General features: G+C 37.2%; 1 protein-coding gene across 4 annotated transcripts in view; it reads left to right on the forward strand.

The window, feature by feature from the left end:
• The window catches only part of DNM1L (dynamin 1 like), a 37495-nt gene extending 20086 nt beyond the window's left edge, over positions 1–17409 (forward strand). For 2 of the 4 annotated variants that reach the window (XM_027656215.1, XM_027656224.1), the window contains 15 exons: positions 273–359; positions 975–1137; positions 2461–2581; positions 3203–3334; positions 3594–3800; positions 4000–4120; positions 5465–5620; positions 5727–5816; positions 6730–6822; positions 8604–8660; positions 9843–9920; positions 12167–12337; positions 12982–13091; positions 13916–14075; positions 15134–17409. In XM_027656215.1, the coding sequence (XP_027512016.1) occupies positions 273–359; positions 975–1137; positions 2461–2581; positions 3203–3334; positions 3594–3800; positions 4000–4120; positions 5465–5620; positions 5727–5816; positions 6730–6822; positions 8604–8660; positions 9843–9920; positions 12167–12337; positions 12982–13091; positions 13916–14075; positions 15134–15190 (1803 nt within the window). In that variant the 3' untranslated portion in view covers positions 15191–17409. The remainder of the gene's footprint in view (positions 1–272; positions 360–974; positions 1138–2460; positions 2582–3202; positions 3335–3593; positions 3801–3999; positions 4121–5464; positions 5621–5726; positions 5817–6729; positions 6823–8603; positions 8661–9842; positions 9921–12166; positions 12338–12981; positions 13092–13915; positions 14076–15133) is intronic. The other 2 variants (XM_027656233.1, XM_027656242.1) reach the window with 1 other exon arrangement.
• The last annotated feature ends 7960 nt before the right edge of the window (positions 17410–25369 follow it).

Genomic DNA, 25369 nt, shown 5'->3' on the forward strand with positions numbered 1-25369 from the left:
AATGTGTAATTGTAAAATTGAGTATTCTATTCTTGCATATCTATATAATCGCTCACATATAAAAGCTTTTTTGCATTTTATGATGGAGAAAACAGGGCTGCTGCCAAATACAAAGAAATTAGTTGACAGATGTTTCTGGCTTCTTTTCCTTACCATGTAGGTGTCTGATGAAAGAAAGTTTTCTAGTATGTAACTACAGCTTTTGATTTTCTCAATGATGCATTTAAATAACCCAGTACAGTAATTATTTTTTATTATTAATATATTTCTAGGGGATCAGTCCTGAACCTATTCATCTTAAGATTTTTTCAGCTAACGTTGTGAATCTGACTCTTGTGGATTTACCTGGAATGACAAAGGTAAGGTGCAGAATCCTTCTTTTCTGGCTCACTGTGAGTGGTATTTTTGAACCAGGTGTGCATGTTCACTCTTTGGCACTATCCTGTATTGTTAGATAGACAGCTTTCCTCAGGTTTAAATAGTGTTATATAAATTCAACACATCACTGTCTTCTGGTGTGAGATTTGGGTTTGTGATGCTCTTTGCTGATGTAAGATGTAGAGTTGCTTAAGGTCTTCCTCTTTCTATATACAACCCATTGGAAGTGTTGTGTGGGCTGCATGTTCCTTTTCAGAGAAGAGGGAGCACTCCAAGTCTCAGAGCTGTTCCTGCAGGTAGATGAGCATTTGGCAAGTTTGAAAACGTTTTCCACATTGCTCCTCCAGAAGTTGCCATGTGTGTTTTGTGTAAGAAGTTGTACAAAGTGAGGATACACTAGAGGAAATGTTGAGGTCCTGTTTGTTCAGATTTTATATGGAATCATTTTCTGTGACGTGAAGGTGACAAGATGACCACTTTCCCTGCCCATGCACACCCCTCCCCACTCTGCCAGTTGTGCAGGTGGTTCTTGGACACCAAGTCTCACACAGGCATAAACACACAATTTTGAACAGTTCTGTTTTGCTTTTCTCTAGGTGCCTGTTGGTGATCAGCCTAAGGACATTGAACTTCAAATAAGAGAGCTAATCCTTCAGTTCATCAGCAACCCAAACTCGATTATTCTGGCGGTCACAGCCGCTAACACAGACATGGCCACCTCAGAAGCACTTAAAATAGCACGTGAGGTGGATCCAGATGGTAAGCAGCAAAACTGGATGCTGTAACTCAACTTATTCTTTAATTTAGATCCTGAAGTAAAACTGAAGTTGTTTGGGCAAAATGTAGTAAGAAAAGCAAATGTCACCACGTTTCCTAGAAAATACGATTTTTATATTTTCTGAAAGGCTTTTTGCTGCAGTGTCTGCAACTCAGGAAATGCTGGGATGAATTAATATCTGACAGATGTCTGGCTTATGAACATGTAGTCATAAGAGCTACTTCTGTTTTCACAGCAGCAAATGATATTACAGAATATTGGGGGTTTTTAGAGTTTTAATAGTTTACAGAGGTCTGTTAGGGCAATTTTGTGTTTTATTGTTCAGTGTTGTTTATTTTAGTAGAGAAAATACACCATCCTGTTCTGCAGCTAGCAGTTGACTAGCTGTTAGTTAAGTGACTTTAGTAAGATTAAGATTAATATATACTGTTAGTATGCATTTTTATACCCTGCATTTATGTGACAGAACTGACTGATTTGATTTAATCTAAAAAGAGGATTATCATTTTATATTTACTTCCTAATTACTTTGGAACAGATCTGAAGCTGCTAGATGCCTGCTTTGTGGTTTTGGAAAGTGCTGTCAGCACCACTGACTAACAAATGGCACTGTGTGATTTGAAAGAATATGGAAAAGAACACTTGGAAAATAGATATACAGAAATTAGGCTAAAATTTAGTGTTACACTTTACCCTCAAATTTTTCTTCCTATAAAGTGTAACATTTATTGTTTGTTTTCAAATTCCAAATCTGCTTTGTCTTGTCTGCCACATAACCTCTTCTGGCAGTCTGCTTAGTCAAATTTTCCTAGTTCAAGGTAGCAGACCCCTTTTAATTTACCCCTGTAAAGATTATTGACTGTGTCTTTTGGATCACTTCCCAGAATTCTGAAACTTAAAGGTCTGGAGTGGCAGATCACGTTGCAGGTTCAGTAGGAGTAGTGGTATGTAAGGAGAACTTGAATTACTAAAGTAATTCATTACTAAAGTAAAACATGAAAGTTTCAAGACCCAAGAACTTACTAATTTTGCTGAGATGCTCATTTATTTTTTTTTTTACACTCCAAAAGCGCGTTGTATTTTAACGAAAAAGTTCTCGGCGCTTTTTTTTCAACCCGAGAGCTCAGGAAATATTAAGGTCCCGGACAAATCCTGTGCATATTAGCCTCCTTCAGGGTTTAGATGTGCAGTATTTGCCTGTCTAATGAACTGAGGTCACTTTTTTCTTTACTTTGCTGTATTATGTGTTTTAGTTACTCTGATCAAAACAAAGCATCCCTGTGAGTGTTCTTTCCCTTTGGTAGGTCGAAGAACCCTTGCTGTTATCACAAAGCTGGATCTCATGGATGCTGGCACTGATGCTATGGATGTCCTCATGGGAAGAGTGATTCCAGTCAAACTTGGCATCATTGGAGTAGTGAATAGGTCTGTCTGGGCATGTTGATGCTATTTTTAAAACTGTGTTACTATGAAGTAATGCTTTCAGCCTTTTTAACCATGAATATAGTTTTAAGAACAAGGTGAGAGTGTTGAAATAAACTGAATAAGCAAGTGAGGATCTTGTCGCTCACTTCTCAAAAGCCTTTGTTCTTCCACTCAACCAGCTGCTAATTTGGAAAGGAGTAGAAACACTTCTTCCAAAAGAACTGTAGCATCACCACTTCTTTCCACTGTTGTTCTTCAGCTTGAGGAGTGCTTCTAGTCAGCTGTTCACATTAGCACTGATCCAGTACAGATCCCGTGTGCATTAGTGCTGACTGCATATGGCTACAGCACTGCTCACTTCAGTTTTTGCTTTAGCAAGGCCAAATCTCATGTGGTTTTGGTAAAAGCATTGCTTAGTCTGTGTACAACTGCTCCCCATACTGATTTGTTGACTATGCTGCATGGAACAAAAATTAAAACCTTTTGAAGTCTAAAGAAGGTTAGTTATGTGTGTAAAGCAAAAAAATCAGTTGTTAGATGTCCTGTCCAGACAAGCAGAAGTGTGAATTTTTTTTACTTTGCATCTGTTCACTGGTGTGCAACTCTGCTTTTTCCCTTCAGGAGTCAGTTGGACATTAACAACAAGAAGAGTGTGGCTGATTCCATTCGTGATGAGTATGGTTTTCTCCAGAAGAAGTACCCTTCCCTAGCCAACCGAAATGGAACCAAGTATCTTGCTAGAACATTGAACAGGTATTACTCTAACCTGTAAACTGATGTGTTAGAAATATGTGCAGACCTTTCTTTTTACCTTTAGTTTCTCTTTTGGTGCTGTAGAACATTGAGGAAAACTCTGATTCCAAACTCTGATTCTCTGTTTTTAAATTTACTGTAATTTTTCTGAGTAAATGTTTTCCTTTGGTGATTATTTTTGTGTCTTCTCTGTTCTGATGGAGATAATAATACTGAAACCTTTCCTTCCTGCTAATGAGGGACTGTTTTCTATTTTTAGACTATTGATGCATCACATCAGGGATTGCTTGCCAGAACTGAAAACCAGAATTAATGTTTTAGCTGCTCAGTACCAGTCTCTACTGAACAGCTATGGGGAACCCGTTGAAGACAAAAGTGCTACTTTATTGCAGCTTATTACCAAATTTGCCACAGAATATTGTAACACTATTGAAGGAACAGCAAAGTACATAGAGACTTCAGAGCTGTAAGTACCAAATATTTTCCTAGAACACTGACTGAGTAGTTAGATTGACCCAGTGGCTGTTACTGGCTTTCGTTGGCAATAGCATTACACTGGAGCATAACAAACTCAAACATATTTTGAATCCAAGCAACTGTAAAAAATGCTTGCAGTTAGAGCTTTTTTCTTGTTTGCTGCTTCAGGTGCTATTTTACTCTTTCAGATGTGGTGGAGCCAGAATCTGCTATATTTTTCATGAGACCTTTGGAAGAACTTTGGAATCTGTCGACCCGCTGGGTGGCCTTAATACAATCGATATTCTGACTGCCATTAGAAATGCTACTGTGAGTGTTCTTCTGTATATCTAAGTGTTGTGGCTGTATGTTGGATAGGAAGATAAGGTTTCAACAAATTTGTGCTTCTTCAGTCCTGTGAATTAATGATCTCAGCTGGATGAGTTAATATAAAGAGGCTGAATCCTGATTTTTTCGTACTTTAAGTGGAAAAATTACAATATCCAAATTTGGAGACATTATTCTATATGGAATGAGTTTAATGTGAATGGTTACATCTTCTTGCTGTTATTTACAGGCTGAAATAAAGCACAGGCCCAGCTTTGGCAACTCTGTTCTGAAGCTGTTATATATTACAGAAATGGTGATGGAAGACTGCCTCTGGTCTTATACTGCATTTAGCACTTCTGTTAGTTAGGACAACTCAGTCTGAGATTTATGGGCTAGGATACAGTCAGATATTTTAATTCTGTATAAGGCACACAACTTTGCAGTGGTTCAGTGTTTGCATGACAGATTTGGTTTCTTGAGAATATGGGAATTGGTATTGCTAAGAATTAACATAGTAAGCTCACTTTTAAATTTTGCAGAATATTGTATATAGAATGTTCACTCCTTAGAACTTGAATTTGTGTGTCAGATGTGTCAGTCTGCTTTTGTACTGTGTCCTGTTGGGTGTGGACAGACAGTCAGGTTTCTGCATGGTCTTGGAGCTTGTGAGGTGCCCTGCAGCAATGATCTGTGTGCATGTTCTATCCTTCTATAAATGTAAAATTAAAAAATAGTGTTTAGTAACAGGAAAGAAGTCATGTTTTGATGTGACATATAACATCTTTGTGTTTCTTAAGCTCATTTAATTAAAAATAAAAAAAAAGACATTTCAGGTAAAAAATGTTTTCTGTGTAGCTAAGCACTAATCTGTATGGTCATAAATGAAATTATCCCAAACACTGTAAATCAGTGACACTGAAACCCACCTATCTTGTTGGTGTGGTATTGTATGCCCAGGACTGTCAAATAAATAATGGCAATATTTCTCTCCAAAATTAATAAGAAAATGTCTTTGCCTTTATAATAAATTTCAATTAAACTTGGATCTACAAATGTGAAAAGAATTGTTCAGGGTTGTAAGCTTAGGTTGACAGGAGTAGCTGGAAATCTCCCAAGATTCTGTAAGGATGCTTGTTAATCATTGTTTAACACAGAGTTTGTCTTAAAGATAACAACTTTATAGCTTTTATTTTTAATTATTCTTGTAACAGGTCTTGAGACCTGTTCTGAGTGTTGGGTGTGAGCACTGTGACCTGATTTATTCTGAGCTTCATCAGATGCTACTTAGAAATGCATCTTATTTTAATTCACAATTTAGCAGCTTTTTCCCTCCTTTTCAACCAGGGTCCCCGTCCTGCCTTGTTTGTTCCTGAAGTTTCATTTGAGTTGCTGGTAAAAAGGCAAATCAAACGTTTAGAAGAGCCCAGCCTGCGCTGTGTGGAGCTGGTTCATGAAGAAATGCAAAGGATTATCCAGCACTGTAGTAATTACAGTACCCAGGTAAAAATTCACGTTTTAGAATTAGGTTTGTAATTGTTGGTTTGTCCCCCCACTTGCTTAAGAACTTCAGGAAGTCATATCAAACAAATTTTTGGTTTGTTTTCAGGAATTACTGAGGTTTCCTAAATTGCACGATGCCATAGTTGAAGTAGTAACCTGTCTTTTGCGTAGAAGACTTCCTGTCACAAATGAAATGGTAATTTTCCATCTACTCTAATTTTGCTGGTAAAAATGTGTGGGTTTTGGAGCCTTGTTGCTTTTTTTTGTAGTGTCAGGAACCCAGGTCTTTAAAGGAATCTCAACTTATATTTGTTAAATAAGTTATTTAACATCTACATGATTTGAAACTTCTTCTATATTAGAATATTGATTCAGAAAAAGCAAAGGGGTGGGGGGATTCCTCTTCAGTTTATTGTCCCCTTTGACAATTTCCCAAAAAGAATTTTACTAAAACTTCAATTCTATATCTCCTAGCCTCTCTGATATAGTGTATTTCCCTCCCTTGTAACAGAAGCTGTGCATTAACTGTGAAGTTTGGGATGCAGTGATGAAAATTAAATTATAGACCTTATTCTGTGTGTTTGGGGGACTTGTAGTGCCCTTTAGCTAGTGAGAACTAAAAATTCAACTTCTAGCTTTGAGTAATGTTTTAATACAAAAGTCTGATTTGGGCTGCTTGTTGGGGAGGAAACAAAGTGTTTCAGTTATTGACTCTGTGTTTGATATGAAAAGCAAAATTTGCTTTGTATGCTCACTATCCCCCATAGTGAGCCATCTCCCACTGGTTCACATGTTAACTGTGTTTTTTATATAGTTTACACTCATTAGATTGTTGAGTTTTGGCTTTTTTACTGCTGGAGAGGGGTTAGCTTGATGAAGGTAACAAGTTAAACTGATGTAACATCCCAAGTGGCTGAAGGACTGAATTGTGATGAATGGATGAATTCTCTTCTTTCCTTCTGGATCAGAACTTGAGTGTCCTTGGGCAGTGAGAATGGCTTTGGCTATGGACAGTTAGACCACACTTCCCAGCACTGTAGGTCATTGCTCCTCACTAGCATTAGATTTGCCAACTGAATTTTTGGACTGTGAATGTCATTGCATTGCAGGTTCATAATCTCGTGGCCATTGAGTTAGCTTATATCAATACCAAACATCCAGACTTTGCTGATGCCTGTGGTTTAATGAATAACAACATAGAGGTAAGAAAATACATTTTTTGACTCCTTTAAATGAAAATAAAATTGATAAAATAATAAATGTTTCAAGTTCTTTCATTGAAGCATATTTCTACATTTTGAGGTATAAAATGTGATACATTACAAATATGGTGTATACTCTTGTGATCTGTGGATTTGTTATATTTCTATTGCTTATTACATTGAGGAACAGTGGTTGACATTTAATTGAAAGAATTCTGCCTGGTTTTCAGTCTGGAAAATAAGACGGGCACCTAATTGAGTACTGGCTATTAAAAGAAATTTTTGTAAGAGGAAATTTAAAACTGTGGTTGTGAACTACCACCTCGTGTTGAAGTAACTGCATTTTGTCTCTGACACAATGTATCAATAACATTCCTTTCATTTGTGAAAGGATAATACAAGTATTGTTTTGTCTGTTCACATTCTAATTTCTGCTTGCTCTTGGCATTGTTCTTGAATCTCTGTGTTACCAAACTTCAGTCTCCCTAAGACATTTTCTCCATCAGTCTCTCATCAGTAGTTTTTCTGTTTTTCAAGCCCAGCTTTGATTAATAATACTTGTTGCTGTCATCATCCTATACAAGCAGTTCTAGGACTGTTCTGCTGGATGGATTCTTCCAATCTGGTTTTGTTGCAATATTTCATCCATCTGGCTAAGAGCTCGCTAGTACTCTGTGTTTATCCAACACGTTGTTTTTATATCACAGAATCATAGAATGGTTTGGGTTGGAAGGGACCTTGAAGATCATTTAGTTCCAACCCCCCTGCCATGGGCAGGGACACCTTCCACTAGACCAGGTTGTTCAGAGCCCCATCCAACCTGGCCTTGAACACTTCCAGGGATGGGGCATCCACAGCTTCTCTGGGCAACCTGTGCCAGGGCCTCACCACCCTCACAGTAAAGAATTTCTTCCTAATATATAATTTTAACTTACTCTCTTTCAGTTTGAAGCCTTTCCCTCTTGCTCTGTCACTACATGCTCTTGTAGTGTTCTGTTTTTAAATGTTTGTTAAAATTAAACTCTTTATTTTTAATCTTTTACTTTCTTCTCTGCATAAATCTTGTTTTAACTGGGTATGCAGTTGAATTTGCCTTGATAGACTGCTCTTTAATCTAGTTCTGAAACAATGTGTATGGAAAGTGCTGTGAGTACAAATGTCAAGACTTTGTGAAGCTGAACTAGAAAATTATTGTATTATCGTGTGTATTAAACTAGTTCTTTCCTAACATTTTTCTGAACAGAACATGGAATTTTTGAAGAACCAAACCATGTATAACACCCTAACCTTATTTACTGGACAATCAATTCTTAGTTTCAAGAAAAATGAGATCTTTTTGTCCCGGTTGCTTCAAATCCTGTTTTGCTATGAAGCGAATTTTTCCTCCTTCTTCCCTTGGGCTAATCATGTGCTGGCCACGGAATCAAATCCTTTAGATTACTTTGAATATTTAATGTTTAGTGAGAGCTGTAGGGGTATTTATGCTGAGCCAAATTGTGTAGCTTTGATGTTGTTTTTTAAAGGCTCAGCTTTTGATTATGGAGCCTGTTGCAAAAACTTTTGCGAAACTTTTTATAATGAGAATTTCGTTTCGACCAGGTAATTAAAGTAGTTTTATCCAAATAATCAAGGTTTCATAGGACCATAGTATTGCATGACACTGGTTGAGATGAAATTACTAGTTTTTGTCTCTAAAATGTTAAGTCTGTAAAATATGAATCTTGCCTATGTGTTGATACAGAGTAATACATAATTGAGGTCTTGCTGGATTGTTTTTAAAGGAACAAAGGCGTAACAGGTTAGCTCGGGAATTGCCTTCTGCTGTGCCACGAGACAAGGTAAGTAAATGTTGGATTTTTTTTATTTATTCATTTAAAGTTTAATACATTCTCCTTGATCCAATCTAAGTATTGGAAACTTTGATATGCTACCCTAGTAACAGTCTTGGGAGCTTCCAAGTATTGACTTTTTTCCTTCAATTTCCTAAGATAAAAGCAGAATGTCATTTTCTTATAAAGATGCGATTTTTTTGGGAGGTTTTAAATCTGGCATTTCTGAAGGCTTGTCTGTAAATTTAATGGTACACTTACTACTTGAATGTCATCTGAGGTAAGGGGTAAAATGCCTGCAGATGTTAAAGATGGAGTCAGAACTTGCACGCTTAAATTTATAGCTGAGACACACTGATTTCTAAAGATTAACAAATGATTTAAAGTGTCCAGTGTGCCAGCATAATGACTTCATGGTTGTTTTTTGATTTTTTTTAAGTCACTCTTAAAACTGCAACTTATTGCAGTCTTGCTTTCTCTGGGAGAAGCTGGTGGAGGTGACATTTTCAGTATTCTGTATTCTGTCTCTGGAGCTTGCTTAATTTTACCAGGTTTTGGACTAGTGCAATGACAGGTACATACATGGGTGGAAGAACCAACCAAGTGTCATGGAAAATGTTGCCTGGCTGTAGAAGAGTGGTCTGACAATAAGCTGGAATTTTAGACAGTTATTTAACACTATGTGAAGTATTTAGTATTCAAAGATACAGAGCATAGTTTAAACTCCTCACAAGGTTGTAACAGGAGTTTCTACAGCTGATAGAAATTGGTTCATTAAGGTTGTTAGCTTTAAAAGTGAGACCCAGTTCCAGAATGGGTCTAATACTACTGCCTTTATTCAGGATAAGACAACTGATGTATGAACTGGGAATTTAGGGTAGCTATCTAGAGATTGCCTTCAGTGCTCTTTGATCCTTCTTTTTATTGACTTCATCTTTATATCATCAGTGTAGGAGCTGAAATGAAATTGAAGGTCAGATAATTCAAAAGTCTCTTAACTGTCTTGAAGATGTCCTTTTTTTGCTTTTTTCTGCTTATATAACAGTTATTCTTGCAAATTCAAAATATTTCTTTTCTGGATTTTGAAAGCCACTAGTAGATAAAAGTGTATGAAATTCGCTAGGTAGATTTGGTGGTCTTCAGTTGAATTTTTTTTTTCCCACCCCTCCCTGCATTTTTTACCTTCCTTAGTCTACTAAGGCTCCAGGTGCATTGCCACCTGCTTCCCAGGAGACTGTTACTGCTGCTTCTGCTGAGGCTGATGGCAAGGTCTGTCTTGATTTCTCCTCTAAGCACTGCATGCACGTTTCTGTTGTGGTGCCCCGCAGAAAGGAAAGCAGTTTGGATTTAGTGCTTTGTCACTGACACAGTTACCCTCCCCACTATGGACTACTTGGCACTGCTGATTTCAGCACGTGCAGTGGCAGGTAAAGATGTGCCTTTAGGTGGCAAAGTCACTGCTTTCTGTTTGAGCTCTTGGTTGCAATATATTGTGGTGCAAGAATGCAGCATAATTTGCCTCAAACTGTCAATAGATTGTTTGGTGCAACAGTATTGTAATCAAAAGTGTTCAGCATGGTTGTTAAACTGCATGTTTTTAATGTGTTGACAGTTAAAGAAGGAGGACAGAAGATAAGCTAAAATGTGAGTTTCCTGCTTCCTGCAGGGAATCCTTACAGGCTTTGTTCAAACTGAACCTCCTTTGTGTTGTTTCTCATAATTGTTGAATCCCTGGTTTACTTATATTTGTGAAATGTGTTCTGCAGTGTTTTTTACACTTCAGGTGTGATGTCTTTTGTGTTAAAATAACAGCTCATTATTACTGTGAAGGCTTTTTTGCTAATGGCTTTGCTTGCAGTCAGAAAAGATGGGAAGTCACAAGTTTGTGTATTGGGAGTACCAAGAGGACTCAGGCTTTCTGCTTCACTGCATATGCACATTCAGCTTTTAATGCAAAGCTGCCATTTCTGTCTTCAACAGTGGTTAAAGTCAAAATCTAGTCAATAGTAGAGTTTTAACTATTATTTCATCAGTGTTTTAGAGGTTCTGATATGCTGCAAACATTAAAAAGAAATCAAGAGCTACTGTGAAGATACTGTTGTGACTTAAAAAGTTGCAGGAAGCTGCCAGATTTGGTTTCCATTTCCCATAAAACCTGTCCTATATTAGCTGGTTTCATCCTTTCTCTTGTGTAGCTTTGTTTCTGAAACTACTTTGGAGATAGACCAGGCTCCACAGTAATACAGAATGAGAGTGGCGTAGGGATTTTTGTCATTTTGAGTAGCTGTCTTGCAATCAGAAGTAATGCAATGGAGCTTTCCTTGCCAGTAGTTCTCTCTTATTAACAGAGTTTGATTTGAATTCTTACAGTGTATTCCACAATGCCTCTGAACAGTTGTGCAATTTAAATAAAATTTCTGATGTGCACAGTTTAGCTGGGCTTCCTCCTAGTGTGCTACTGTTGCTATTCTGGTTTTTTTTTTATATTCTGTGCTTTGTTTCTCACTTTTTTTTTTTTTTTAGATTTAAGATCAGCCTGTGGTGTTTAATTGTAAACACAATAGATAAATTTAGCTTTTTTCCTCCTATATCTGAAGGAAGACATAAATAGTAGCGCAGAGCCTTGAATGTTTTTCAAACAGCAGTAGATTTTAAAGCATAGTAGTAAATAGAACAGATATTAGGCTTATGGAAAGGTATGAAATAAAAATTGCTCCTGTTCCATATAAAAATAAACTGTTGGGTTTTTTAATACTAATTAACATATGGTGGATACCATCCACTAATATTTTTTTGCCCAGTGATTCTCAATATTTAAGAGCTGGGTGATATGTCCTTTTCTCAGGAGATCAGCAAGTCATTCTTTCTCTGGAACTTCCCAGAAACTCTGAACTTCACTTCCAGAGGATGGAGATTTTTGTTTAGTTTTGATTTGGTACAAAAAAAGCCTTCTGTAAATTGAGGTCTGGCAGCACAAATGTGTTCATAGCTGTGGTACTTGGAAATAAAAATGTGCATGTTTTCTAGCTCTTATTGTAAGCAACTTCAGTTTGTATTTAAATAAAATACTAAAGAATTTAAGTTTAAGTATTGCAAGAGCTGTGGTGATCTTCAAAACACAGTTTCAGGATGATCCTGAGAGAATATAGGTTTTATTGCTCCAAGGATGTATGATCAAAGTGGTAAAAGCCAAATTATTTAGGAAGACCACTCCATATTTCATAAGTTATTTATAGACCCTTAAAATGCTGGGGAGCTTCTCTATGTGAGACATTTTCATACCATTATTTGAAAGAATATGAGTTTTAAAAGCTTTCATTTTACTGGGACCTTGTGTCAGCTGTAAGCAGCAAAGGGAGAACAAAGGTGGGGAATGTGAAGAACAGAATGGTGGGAATATACATATGAAAATCTCATTTTTACTGAATCTTATCTGTAGTGATTTGATCAGACACTGCTTTACAGTGCCCAAGTTCTAATTCTCCAATGCTTTTCTCAATGTGCTGTTTGTGCAGGCTGCTCCTGGAGCAGCAGATACATCTCAGGAGCCTGGGACAGGCAACTGGAGAGGAATGCTGAAACCCTCAAAAGCAGAAGAGGTAGCAGCAGCAGAGGACAAATCCAAGCCAGCTGCAGCCCTACCTGCTAGTCCTCAAAAAGGACATGCTGTAAACCTGTTAGATGTGGTGAGTCATGAAAGACAAGTACCTGTTCTTTGTAGCTCAGGCTCAGCAAAGAAAACATCTGAATTCCAGCTCTTGTAACTTTGCTACTAATATGTGATATCTTTGTAAAATAATTGCCATTACAGCAACAGGGATCTCTAGCCAGTCTCTTCTGCTTCCCTCCTTGCTCAGTCCTTCATCTCCCCCCTGCCCATCCCAATTTCAGCCTATGATTGGGATAACTGGCTTCCTTTCACAAATCCTGTGCAAATGAACTCCTTGTCTAGATCATTCTTGTATAGAAACAAATCTCATCTCAAATTCCTGCACCTTCTTTGCTGAAGTTCAATTTTTATATTAGAGGAAAAGAATGAATTAAAGATGAAACTTAAATTAGATGGAGATACCTGTGTTTGGAGCTTAGTTCCTTTAGTGAGCTTTAAAAAAAATGTAGTAGTGGTGCCCTCTTTGTCTCACAGATCTGGATTTTAATATATCTCCAGTTTTATTTCCGAAGAATTAGAGGTTTGTTGCAAGACAGGTTACGTCTACCAAACTATCAGACTAAAAGAGCAATAGTTTATTTTAGTTTCCACAGTTTGAGTTTTATTTACACATGCAGATGAGCAGAATTGGTAAACTGGGGGTTTTATTTTTTTACATAGCCTGTACCTGTTGCACGCAAACTTTCTGCCCGTGAGCAACGAGATTGTGAAGTGATCGAACGACTTATTAAATCCTACTTCCTTATTGTCAGGAAGAACATTCAGGACAGGTAAGACAGAACTTTCTAGAAATATTTAAGCTGTACAAATATTGTGGTATCTCAAGAGTCATACATATTAATCTTGTTATTTTTATCATGTTTTTATGTTAGTAACAAGAGAGAAAATATATTTATTTTTTAGAAGGGACAGCAGCAGTAAAACTTGAGCCTTCACAGAACTGAGAAGTTTGAAGAAGCACTTGCTTTCTCTAATGGTTTCAGTTCTGTATAATATTAAGTAAAAGGTTTAATTATTTAGGAGGTGCCTGCTCTTCTGGAGGATGCTTCAATTCAGATGGATTATTTGCAGCAAATTATTGCAATGAACTCTAGGTGCTGTCTAACCCTGACAGAACTTAGCTTTGCCATCCTGTCATTCAAAAGGGAAGGTCAGATAGGAACTACTGTGGCTGACCTTTCCAGTAGTTGGCTATAAGGATGGAAATAGCATAAAGAGTTGTTTCTGCTGTCAGCAGAAAAATTTTGCTTAAAAATTGTCATACTTTCTTTTAACAAAGAATGATATAAAACTTTGCTTTGCTTGTATCTTTGTGGAAAGACCTAGCCTTGTATATATTTAGATTTTTATGTGTGTGGGAAATTTTGGGGGAATACAGGAATCTGGAAACCAGAGTTTATAGCAGATTAGAGAGGTCATGGAAGTTTTAGTCTACCCAATAAACTAGTACCCTCAATATAATTTTTAGTATTTGATGACAGGGAAGTGCTGTGTTTACCTTAATGTTTCTGCAGTGTTAGTACTATGTCACTACCTTCTTCAATCTGGAGCAGACCTGGTTTTGAATAAAGGCATAATCTTTATGTTCTTGCAGTGTGCCAAAGGCAGTGATGCATTTTCTAGTGAACCACGTGAAGGACACTCTTCAGAGTGAGCTGGTAGGCCAGCTGTATAAATCCTTGTTGTTGGATGACCTTCTGACGGAATCAGAGGACATGGCACAGCGCAGGAAAGAGGCAGCTGACATGCTAAAGGTAGGGAAGAGATCAGGAGTTCGTGGCAGTAGTTCACCATATAAATGTGAGATTTTTGGAAGACTTTTGCCTTCCTTTTTTCTTCGCTGCTTTTTTAAGAATATGCCAATGTATTACTTCTCTCTGCTAGAGGGATTAAAACTAATATGTGACCAGAAAGTATTATGTAGATTGAGTACTTGGGGAGAAGTAACTTAAACTGTATTTTAGGCATAAAGCAGAAGATCTAATCTGGCATTATCTTCCATTATACATTTGGTTTTAATAATGTGCTTTTATTTAATTTTGTAGTTTTAAGTAGTGCTCTTTTGGGGGATTAAGCTTACAGTGTTTTAAGTGCCATTCATGCGTGTCATGCCTAATGGCCAATGGCTGGTGACTCTAGACATTGCCTCATAATGTAACAGTGGGAATGTTTGCACTCACCTGTGGTGACTCTGTACATCTGTATGACAGTCCTGGTGATGTGTCCATGATAGTGAACTCTTCATTTCTTCATTGTTCAGTTATGTGGTGTGTCAGTGTCCACATCACCTGCATCAGAAATCTGCTGCTTTGCATTCAGCTGCATAGAAAAGGGTCCCTCTGCCAGTTCAGCTCACTGAAGAAGTACCAAGAGGTGCTTCTCTTTCATATGCAGTGTGGTCAGACAGTGCCTATTGTGACTGGATACCCTGACATACCACTTGTACAAACTCATAGCTCAGATTTCTCCAAATTTGAGTAATACTTTAAATAATGTCAGTATTAGTTGGTATTATGAGCTTTTAAATCTGCAGTTTAGCAGACTACACTGCAACGAATGCTACAGAATGTTAAAAGTCATAAAAAGTAGGTGCAGATTCTCTTTTATTTTGAAGAGGTTTTAAAACATTAAAATTGCGTGTGGTGAAAAAGCCTGCCCTTCTTGAAAATTTAATGGATTGCCACTCATTTCATAATGATTAGCTTAAAATAAGTTTTTAACTTTACACTTCCTAGACTGCTGCTGTTAGCTCCCTGAGAAAGCTCTACAGAAAAACTAACTAGCTCTGGCTTCTGTGTGTTTGTGTGTGCAGGCCCTGCAGCGAGCCAGCCAGATCATTGCAGAGATTCGTGAGACACATCTTTGGTGAAGACTGTATCAGCCACACTATTTATATGCATTGGAGGTTACGTTGGCTTGAAAATTGCTAGGCATGGTATACGGAGTAGAATTTTTATTTATGAACTCTTATCTGTGTACTGCAACTGTGTAAATCTGCTCATGTAAAGACAGTTGGTTTGATTTGCAAACAGGAAAATATGCTGTATTTTGCAAAAGAAGTCGTATTTAATCCACATAATAAATGGCTCTAAATGTTTCCTTACCAGCTTTCTGGTGCAAATTAAAGCAGACCAAGTCTTCTGTCTCAGTGACAGTCTCATTTGAACTTGGGGAAAAAACGTTCAAGTTCCAGTGCCTGACTTGCTAAACAGGTTGCCTGTGGTTAAGACGGCCGGTGTAGTCTTGTGGCATAGTTTTAAGCTGCTTTTACAATAGAAGTTTAAATACTGTGAAGAGAAGAAAGCACCGAGTATTTCCTTTCATGAATATATTGCATGCACTGTGACAGATGGAGGTATCAATTTTATAGCACAGTAGAGATGTCGACTGTATTACTGTGTATGTGTGTCCACATTATTTTTTTTTTCCCCCAAATGTTTAAAGTGCAGACAAAACGTTGAACTTGATTTAATGGAGTATCATGTAGGAAGAATTAGCCTGGAGCTTGTGAACAACAGCAGCCTGCTAAAAAGTGGGTGCAAAGGTTTTCATGTGCACTGGAGCTTGTGTATGAATGTTGGGGATTATAATCAGGTACAAGGACATCTCCCCCTTCCTCCCCCCTGGGACCAAGCCCCTGGACCATCCGATAGTAAATTTGTTCTGGCAGAACTGAAAAATAAAAACGGATTTCAAAACTGTAATGGGATAATAAGTGTTTCTTTTAAAAACAGATTTAAGTTGGCCAGGGAGAAGGGGATCCCCAGAACTTCTTTGAATTTTGGAATGTATGACAGTATGAAAGAAAGCCTGTGGAATTGGAATATTTATACCAGAGATTAGAGTTGCTTTTGAGGAAATTTTATTGTGCTGTAAGTAGCGCCTTTTTTTTTTTTTTTTTTGGAGGACAATCGTAAAATAATGAAATTTTAGGTTGGAAATTAAGTTGATTTTTTTTTCTTCTAATTCATACAGATAACTATTGATCACACTAGCCTTTATAAAGTAAACATTTTAATTTTTATGAATAAAAATTTATTTAAACTTCAGCCAGCGCACTTGCATGTACTTTTCAAGCAGATTCACTCTTTTTGTATAAAGTGAAAATGTTTACTCTAGTGTTGCCGATATTTTATCTTTAACACAACTTGCATGAAAAATAGGACACTGCCCTTAACCTCCATGGCTTTGTGGTACTGGGCCAGTATAATGAGGTTTTTTTTATTACCAAATGCACTTCCTTCTGCCTTTAATCAGTTAGAAATGGAATTCCTTTTGTAAGCTGCTAAAGATTGAAAATTTAAAAATTCAGTTTACAAGAAGCTGTTTAAAAAATGCATTTTTCTCATGGTAATCTTCAGTTTTGCATCAATATAAGCACAAGTCTGGCAGGTGCAACTTTTGGATACTTTATGTATAATCTGAGATAATTCACGCAGAACACAGAAATATATAATGTATTTTTAAACAGCCTAAAAAGTCACGGTGTATGTATTACATGTAATGAATACAAAGCAAGTAATTTTAACTTCTTGCATTGTGTCCAGGGATGGTAGTTCTCAGATTTAAGAAATATGACTGAAGTGCAAACCACTTTTGTAATCAGCTTTGGTGATCAGTGGAAAGTTGTAATAGTTTTGTCAACAGCATTTCATTTCTGTTTGGAATTCACCTGACACCTCTATTACCTTTTACTTTCAACACATAAGAAGTATGTTTTCAGCAAGGTAGTGCCGTCCATAAGTGAACTGCTACCTAAGCTTTAACTCCCAAAGTTCAGTCAACAGTCTCTTGTGAAGAAGTAATCTGACTTGTAAGTTTTGAAATGCTGCATAAAGCAAATGAATTTCATTTATTTAAGAAATTCTTGCAAGTGATAACCTGGCTCTGTAATGTCATGTAAAATTCCCACAGTGTAAAAATTTGGTTTCTGAAATGTTATGACTTTTTTAAGTTTCACAAGAAGTTTCAATTTGGTAATGTTTTGAGTGCCAAGAAATTGAACTTGATTTGTAATCCTTAATGCAAGTCTTTGAAAGTCCATGCTGTAACAATCCTGTTATTTAATAAACAGATAATACACAAAATGAATTATCCCAGAAATAGTTTTGAACTGAGTTGTAGTTCAAATGACAGGACTTAGTTAATTGTGTAACTGCCTGTATTTGTACAGCCATACTTAACTTTGCACTTGCTCTCGTTCAAGTCTACATTCTGACTTCTTGTATAGTTGCATAACTAATAGTGTAGACAGGCTGCTTGTGGCTGTTGCTAGGTTTGAAATAAGCTGTTTTCTGGAATTGAACTAAAATACTTAAAATGCCACTGTTGCTGCCTGCACTAAAAGAAATAATGAGTAAACTACAGAAAAAAGCCTAATGAGGTCAGCAACAAAAAACTCCCAGATTAAAAGGATGGTTTGCAACTGCCTTCTAGTCCACCTTATTTAATTTAAGGTTGAAATAATTTTGCCATTAATGCACAAATTTTAGCTCACTTAAAATAATTTGCTCTCCAGTGGGGAGAGAATCATGGAGGGGAAAACCACTGTAGCCAAGGTCAGATTAGTAAATGTCTGACATTAGTTACCTGAGCTGTGTGGTACTGCTGTAACTAAAGCACAGTGTACCAGTGTGAACAGTTTGTCAGTGTTTAGTTGTCAGGTTCAGATTTCAGATAGTGGAATAGATGGGCAAGGGGAGGGTGTCTTTGTGCTTCAAACCTGATTGTGAAGTAAACAGAGCAGACCTTGTTTAAAACCTGCCTTTTTACTCAATGCTTTATAGGCTACAGCAGGGCAAACAACTTGCCAGTCTGTTGTGCCCCTGCCCTGTTGGTAACTTGAACGGAATTATCTTGAGTAATTTTTTTTCCTATGGTTTTATCCTTCAGCTGTGAGGGTGATGGGTAGCTGGTGTTTTCTGTAGTTACTGAAGATCTCCACTGTGTGAGCTTTTTATTGCAAGCCAAACTGTGTGCTTTGAGGTGAGAGCCAGATGATTGATTCTTCAAAGCGTAAAACCACTGAATACAGTTTTGTGCTCGGTGGCACTGAAGGTGCTTTCATGGTCTGATAGCTTCGAGTTTACCTGTCCAAAAAATTACTTTTTGCACTTTAGAATCACATATTTGTAGCCATGTTAAATGCTTTAACATTCTGTACTACCTAATGTTCACATTGTTCAAATGTTCACATCTGAACAAGTTCTGTTTCTGATTATTGTAGCATATCTTTTTTGGGGTATAGGGTAAATAAGACCAGACTAAGAAAGGATACTTGATTTTTCCAGTCATCCTTGATCCTTGGCCCAAGTGTTCAAATGGTTGTGATAAGCTTGTACAGTCATGGAAAGTAGTGGTTGTATCCAGCTGTTTCTTTGGAAAGAGTCAGGGAAGGGTTTGGTTTGCTAGGAATTGGTCAAAAGGAAGCACAGACTGAATTTCTTAAGAATTTACGGATGTTACTAAAAACCTTGTCTGCAAAGAAGTGACTTCTCTTTATTTTACTTTGTATTTGTAAAAATGAATAAAATTCTTTCACTAACTTATTAAAAGTGGGTATATGTGTGCATCTGCACCATTTGGTAATTAGGGAAAAAAGGCAGGAAAGAGATCAGACATAAAACAGTACTTATTCTATTCTTGGGATTTTATTTCCTGCAACCAGAAAGAAACTATCAAATCTGCTCTGTTGTTTTCCTCTGGAGGCAAACATGGCTGTCTGTTGGTGTAGTTTGTTCCCACATGCTTCTGATTTGCACTAATGCTTCTGTTGTTTAAGAAACAAGGCAGGTATATTATTAGGTGGATGCACTTAGCCTTCCCTTCTCCTCACCTTTCTCCTCCACATGCTTTCTCTTAAGGCAAAGTTTATAAGCAACAGAAAGTGGTCTGGGAGCTAAGACAATGTAGAGAGTGCTTTTTTTAAGGTAGAAATGACTCAGCTAATTTTTCTCTTTATGAAACAGAGATGTCTCATTATAATTTATAATTTCCCCATTCCTCTCATAGGCTAGGTGGTTTTAAACCAGCTGAACCACCATGACTTATTCTGACAACAGAAGAGATGGTGCTGAGTGACCACATCCAGGAAGGTCAGATTAAGATCTTGTGGTGTAATATATTATATTGCAACTGACTGTAGAGGCCACAGAACTAGTGCCAGGATATACCTTTTATCAAAGATGGCAGATAGCAGGGATGTGTCCAGTGAATTCAGAGGACCAAGAAGTGGAATGAGCGTCACTCACCTGGTAAGTCATACTATGCACACAGAAGGCTTAAAAGGGATTCATCAAATTGATTTAAGCTTTGAGAGGCTCTATACTTCCACATTTCCAAAAGTGATTTTACTGTGTATTCCCACATGAAGGCTGGAAAGCTTTGGTGCAATGTGCCCCCATACATAACCAAGAAGAATCTTATTAGTGCTTAATCATTCTTTTCCTTTATTGTGAATTTTCTGCAGGTTCCTTCAAAGCAAACCTGTTCTGAACAAACATGTTGATTGCAGGTTGGTTGTCCTCGCCCACAGGTACAGGTTTCTGTGGTAGGTGAGCACACACTGGCTGTAAGAAGTCCTGGGCTGGAGGATGATTTTGCTCGTCTTGCTGTGGGTTCTCCTGTGGAGTAACCAGCCACTGTTCTCCTCCAACACATGCTTGTTAAAGGAGGGGAAACCTCCTTTGAGATCCAAAGATCTCCATCTCTGGACTGCGCAATGAATCTTTTCATTGTCTTCTTGTGCAGCTCCTCTTAGGAATGGTGCTTTGAATAAGGCAGAATATCTAAAACCTCTTCACTGGTATAACCTCAGCTGCTTTATTTGAACTCTGTTGGTGCATTTTGAAAATTGATGGTATTGGGCAGTTTGTGAGCTGTGTAGTAATGCACAGGAAAGAAACATTTTCAAGGAGCAGAGCTGAAATGACCTGTTTTTTTAGGGAGATTCTCTGTTGTCACAGCTGCAGCCATTCTATAATGTAGTAATTTTTCTTTCCAACCCTAAGTAATGACACTCCATTCTTGAGAATATGCTGTCCGAGAATAAGAACAGTCTCAGGATTAGTTACACGATTCCCATTTATTGAAACTCCTCCATCTGTAATTTTCTGGTACCTTAAAAAAAAAACAAAACAAAAATAAATGGTAATTGCAAAAGGAAGCTATTTATTCATTCTTCAAAGTGTAAGACCACTTGAATATTGTTTTGCACTAAGTGTCACTGTTTGAACTAGTGAAAGTGCTTTCATGCTCCAATAGCTTCCTTTGAGTTTACCTCCTGCACACCCTCTCACCCTTTACCTCTTCATTGCTAGCAACCACAATAAGGTTTAATTCAAGTCCTCTAGGTTTTGCTGACCCCCAGTGCTGTACAGATGCTTTTGGTTTGTGATTTTTTTCTTTTTTAATATCTGCTCCTAATTGCTTTTCTTATTCATTTCCAAATCACACCTTTCTAGCTGTGTTAAATGCTTTAACGTTAGTTACTACTTGTTCGCATTTGAACAAGTTCTGTTTCTGATTACCTGAGCATACCTGTTTTAGGGTATACGAGAAACAAGATCAGGCTAAGAAGGAATACTCAATTTTTCCAGTGTTTACCTTAGTTCCCCTTTTCGTTTACTACTTGTAAAATGAAAAAAAAAAAACCCTTTTACTAATGTATTAGAAATGCATCCTAATGCCTAAAAAAAACCCCAAAAAGTTGAAATTTGTGGATATATGTGTATCTGCACCATTTAGAGATTACTGAAAAAAAGGCAGGAAACAGATCAGATATGAAACATTACTTACTCTATTCCTGGGAGTTTATTTCCTGCAGCCAGGAAGGAACTGTCAAATCTGCTCTGTTGTTTTTCTCTGGAGGCAAACGTGGCTGTGTACTGGTGTTCCCAAGTGTATATTTTCAATTTGCTCTAATGCTTCTGTCATTTAAGGAAGAAGGCATATTAGGTGGACGAACTTCACTTCCCCTTCTCTTCACCTTTTTCCTCCATATGGTTTCTCTTAAGGCAAAGTTAACAAGCAACAGAAACTGGTCCTAAGAGCTAAGAGGATATATAAAGCTTTTTTTTTTTTTAAGGTAGAAATGATTCCACTATTTCTTATTTTTCTTTATGGAACAGAGATTAGGATAGAGTTGTCTCATTATCAGGAATATAAGTGGGATCTGGAAGCTAAAATTAGTATGAATAGCTTGATGTGCTGAGCTACTGAAAGTACTACCCTATTTCAGTTTGATAGTCCGAAGACACCATGATGTAGAAGCAGTAAACCCCTATAGTTAATTACCGTTGTAATCTTGGATGACACTGTAAATAAAGCCAATATCAAGTCGATCAAGAAAAAAGAAACAAAAGCAACAAAAAAACCCCCACCTAAAAATAACAAAAACTCCCCACCCAACTGCAGAACAGCTGGATTCTTGAGACTTATTATCATTTCTTCTCATAGGCGGGGTGGTTATAAACCAGCTGAACTGCCATGACGTATTCTGTCAGCTGTGGTTCTTGAACTGCTGGCCCAGGCCAATGCAGAGCCACCCCACTTCCAGGTTTAAATACATGCACTGGAAATCCAGCCCTCAGTTTTGAGTAGGGCACCTGGCAGAAAGGATACACCTCATGCTTAAATTAGCAACATTGCAGCTTTAGAACTTACGAACTCCAGAATTTGTTAATTTTAAAAGCGGAGCCTTTTAAAAAACCACTGTCTTGGCCTGATTTAAGAGGAAAGTGGATCCAGCGTCTTCATACGTACTTTCCTTTCCCATGAGCTTCCTCATTCTTCCCAGTTTCATTGTTTAGAATTACATACCCTCTGCTGGCATTGCTGCAGAGAGAGAAGGCTTGCACCTGTCACCTGTTGCCCAGAGGAACTACCAGTCCAAGAAAAAGAACACTTAAAGAGTTATTTTTCTATCAAATTTCAGAACTGTCTACTCTTTCTATTGGCTGACTTTCTGCTTCAGTTTAACAGAACGACGAGTCTGCTCCCATGTAGTGACAGTATTAGAAGATAATGAAAAAACTTTAGAAATTCCATCTGCTTGGTACATTTTGATGTGTCCCTAAAGCACTGTAGTAAGAGAAATTCTGTAGTAGCCTGTAGTAATTAAAAAAGGAAAAAGGTATGAACAGCAGAATTGAATATGGAAAATAGTATTAAGTAATTTAGAGAAATTATGTTGGTTTTATAACAAACCCTTCCAATATTGGACGGTGCTGCTTTTTATATGTTTGACATAGGTAAGTATTGGCAGACTGTATTTCAGAGGGGAATATACATCATAAAAAATGTGTTTAGATTGTCCAGTTGTTCACCTGGCCTGAGATTATTTTATTAGAGATTTGAGGAGTGCTAAACAGCGATATCAATACAAATCTATCTTTTAATTTATTACTTTAGGTTAAGGGGAAAGCATTTACCTGTGCACATTGGTCACAGGTCATTGTCTAGTTGTCCTGGCCACCTCCTCTAATTCACGCTTATCTTCACATGGCATACAAATATTGACAGGGTGGGTTCAAGGTACTATTGAAAGCAAAATAAAACACCACAATGACTGTGACTCACAGAAGAGAAGGAAGATATAAAAGCATTCATTTTATCCCTTTGAAAGCTGTTATCGGTGAAGACAAGTAGCAGACCTGCAGGTAAGTGAAGTACAGAATTGTTCTGTTGTATCACACTGAGGGTAAACACACCAGGATTTGGTGGAAAATAATGAAAGAAGAAAAACAAGGTGAATTCTGAAGTGATAAGTTATCTGTCAATGGTCAATACCTAATGCTTGTGCTAATGGTGTTTTGCAAGAACAGGTGCTGTGAAGTACTTTGTCATTGGACTGGTAAGATGCCTAATAATGGAGAATGTACAAATTAGTTTTGTTTCTTCTGAAGATTTGTTGTTCTGGCAAAAAGAAAGAGGAATGGCAGTGTAAGATACCAGAATTTCCTTTATATTTTGTGTGCAGCTATGTGAGATGAAGAGTGTTTATTATTTTTAAAATGTGAATAAACTCATGTGACATGTTTATATATAAATTTATATACACACACATATATTCTCTTTATTACAGCGCTATACTTCAAATATAAGTTAAAAGGAAGGCTTCTGTTTTTTCATTGGAAGAGGACACCTGGAGTTGAGGGCATGGCAACGGGTTTGTATTTCTTTGCTCTGGTTAATCATCTCAATATAGTGAACTGAAACAGGCACATCTATTCAGCTTTAGGAAATAATACAAAACGGGGATTTAACAACTTTATCTCAAGTTGAGATATTTCTTTATAGATGGAATGAGCAGCAGAAGTTTAACCACAGCCTAGAGCTTTTCTTTCAGTATTGATTTCTGTGGGGTTTCTTATATTTGTTGTTTGGATGATTACTTTTTGCCTGTTAACTAGCACAGTGTTCCTTGGCAATGTGGTACACTCATCAGATAACACCACAAACTTTTCTCTGTCTTACTTGCATTTTCTGACAGTTAATCTTTATGTGCAGTACATTAAAAAAATAAATTACATATTTCTATGTTTTCCTTAAACCAAATACCCTTCCTTCGTTCCCCATATTACCAAAAGTGCAGTAATCTGCAGCATCTTTTCTGTTGCATGAACCTATTTGAATTTGCCTACTAATTATGATCTTATTTGTATCTGTTCAGTCAGTCCCTCAGTCAATCGTTCAGGCATACGCTTAGAAAAGAAAGATTTGTATATGTTTCTAGCTCGTCTTATGGAGGAGTCTCCAGAGTGTCACGCCCCATCTGATGAGGTATGTAACAGGCTATTATTGCTAGGAAATATTTATGCTGGTTATTTTACTGAGAATTATCCTTTAAAATATCTAATGATATCCATCAAGCAAAACTTCTGTAACATAAACGTCTTGCCACTTTTGTGCTGCAGTGAGACTTATGTGTTAGGTGGCCCATTCCAGTCCTGTGTTTTAAAAGTTACTGGTAATAACCAATGCTGTTAAGTTTTTCACTGTAATCTGATGAAGTTATATAAAGATACTAGATTCCTGAGTATCAATTAATACCAATTTTTTCATTTCCAATCACTATGTGATATCACTGGGGTATACCAAGATGCCCTAATTGTTAATGAACCCTCTAATGAAATGGAAGGAGATTGCCATGGAAAAGTGGCACAAGGTTGTAATTACTTTGCCTGCTTGAAAGATGAGGATACAATGATGTGCAGTTGTGTACATGTAGGGTTATAGCGAAGATTATTTTGTGTTTACTTGTGATTTAAAATAGTAAATGGTTCTTTGAGCCAGTCCTCCCTCTGTCCTTTGTGTGAGTGCTGAACCAGTTTCGGTTTCTGTTCCCGGTAATCCAGGAGATGCACATAGTTTCAGTTATTTAGCCAGAGCTGTCATTGTCCATTAGGAATGGCACAAAGCTGGGGAAGAACCCTGGTAAAAGAATATTTATGTGTTCAAATCGACAGCCTATCTAGGATGGTAGTAGACAGCATGGAGAGTGTGAATGTACTGCCTGGAGCACAGAAACAGTTCCTTGGAGCTGTTATTATCTTAGGGAGTACAATTCTTCATATGAATGTCTCTGAAGCACAGTAGTGTCCTGACTCTTGTGACTAGCAGATATTGCTATATTGTATTTGCTTGTTTTATTTCTGTTTCCAAAGCAGGATCTTGCTCTGCTTGGTTTTGGTTTCATCTGGTTGCTGTGCAGCCTTTTCTGTATTCTTGTTTGCTCTCATTTCCTGCTGTATAATGTAACTATGCTTCCTCTGATTTTCTTTCTGCAATTTTTTATTTGTCCATTTTTTTTTGCCATCTGTATGCCTTTATAGTAAAATTGTCTGTATTTTTTCAGTAATTTAGTCTTTCTAATTTTATCTGTATGTGCTACACTATTCCTTTATGCTTATTTTTCATATTGCCTGTACTTCCTTTCTTTTTATCTGATTTTGGTGTTGATAAAGACCTATTGCTTCAACCAAAGGGGTCTCACTGACTTTTCCTTTACATTAGGATATCTCGCTCTTGTTTCTCTTCTACTAGGTCA

Source organism: Corapipo altera, unplaced genomic scaffold (assembly GCF_003945725.1).
Source record: "Corapipo altera isolate COAL_440 unplaced genomic scaffold, ASM394572v1 1, whole genome shotgun sequence".
Classification (NCBI taxonomy): Eukaryota; Metazoa; Chordata; class Aves; order Passeriformes; family Pipridae; genus Corapipo; species Corapipo altera.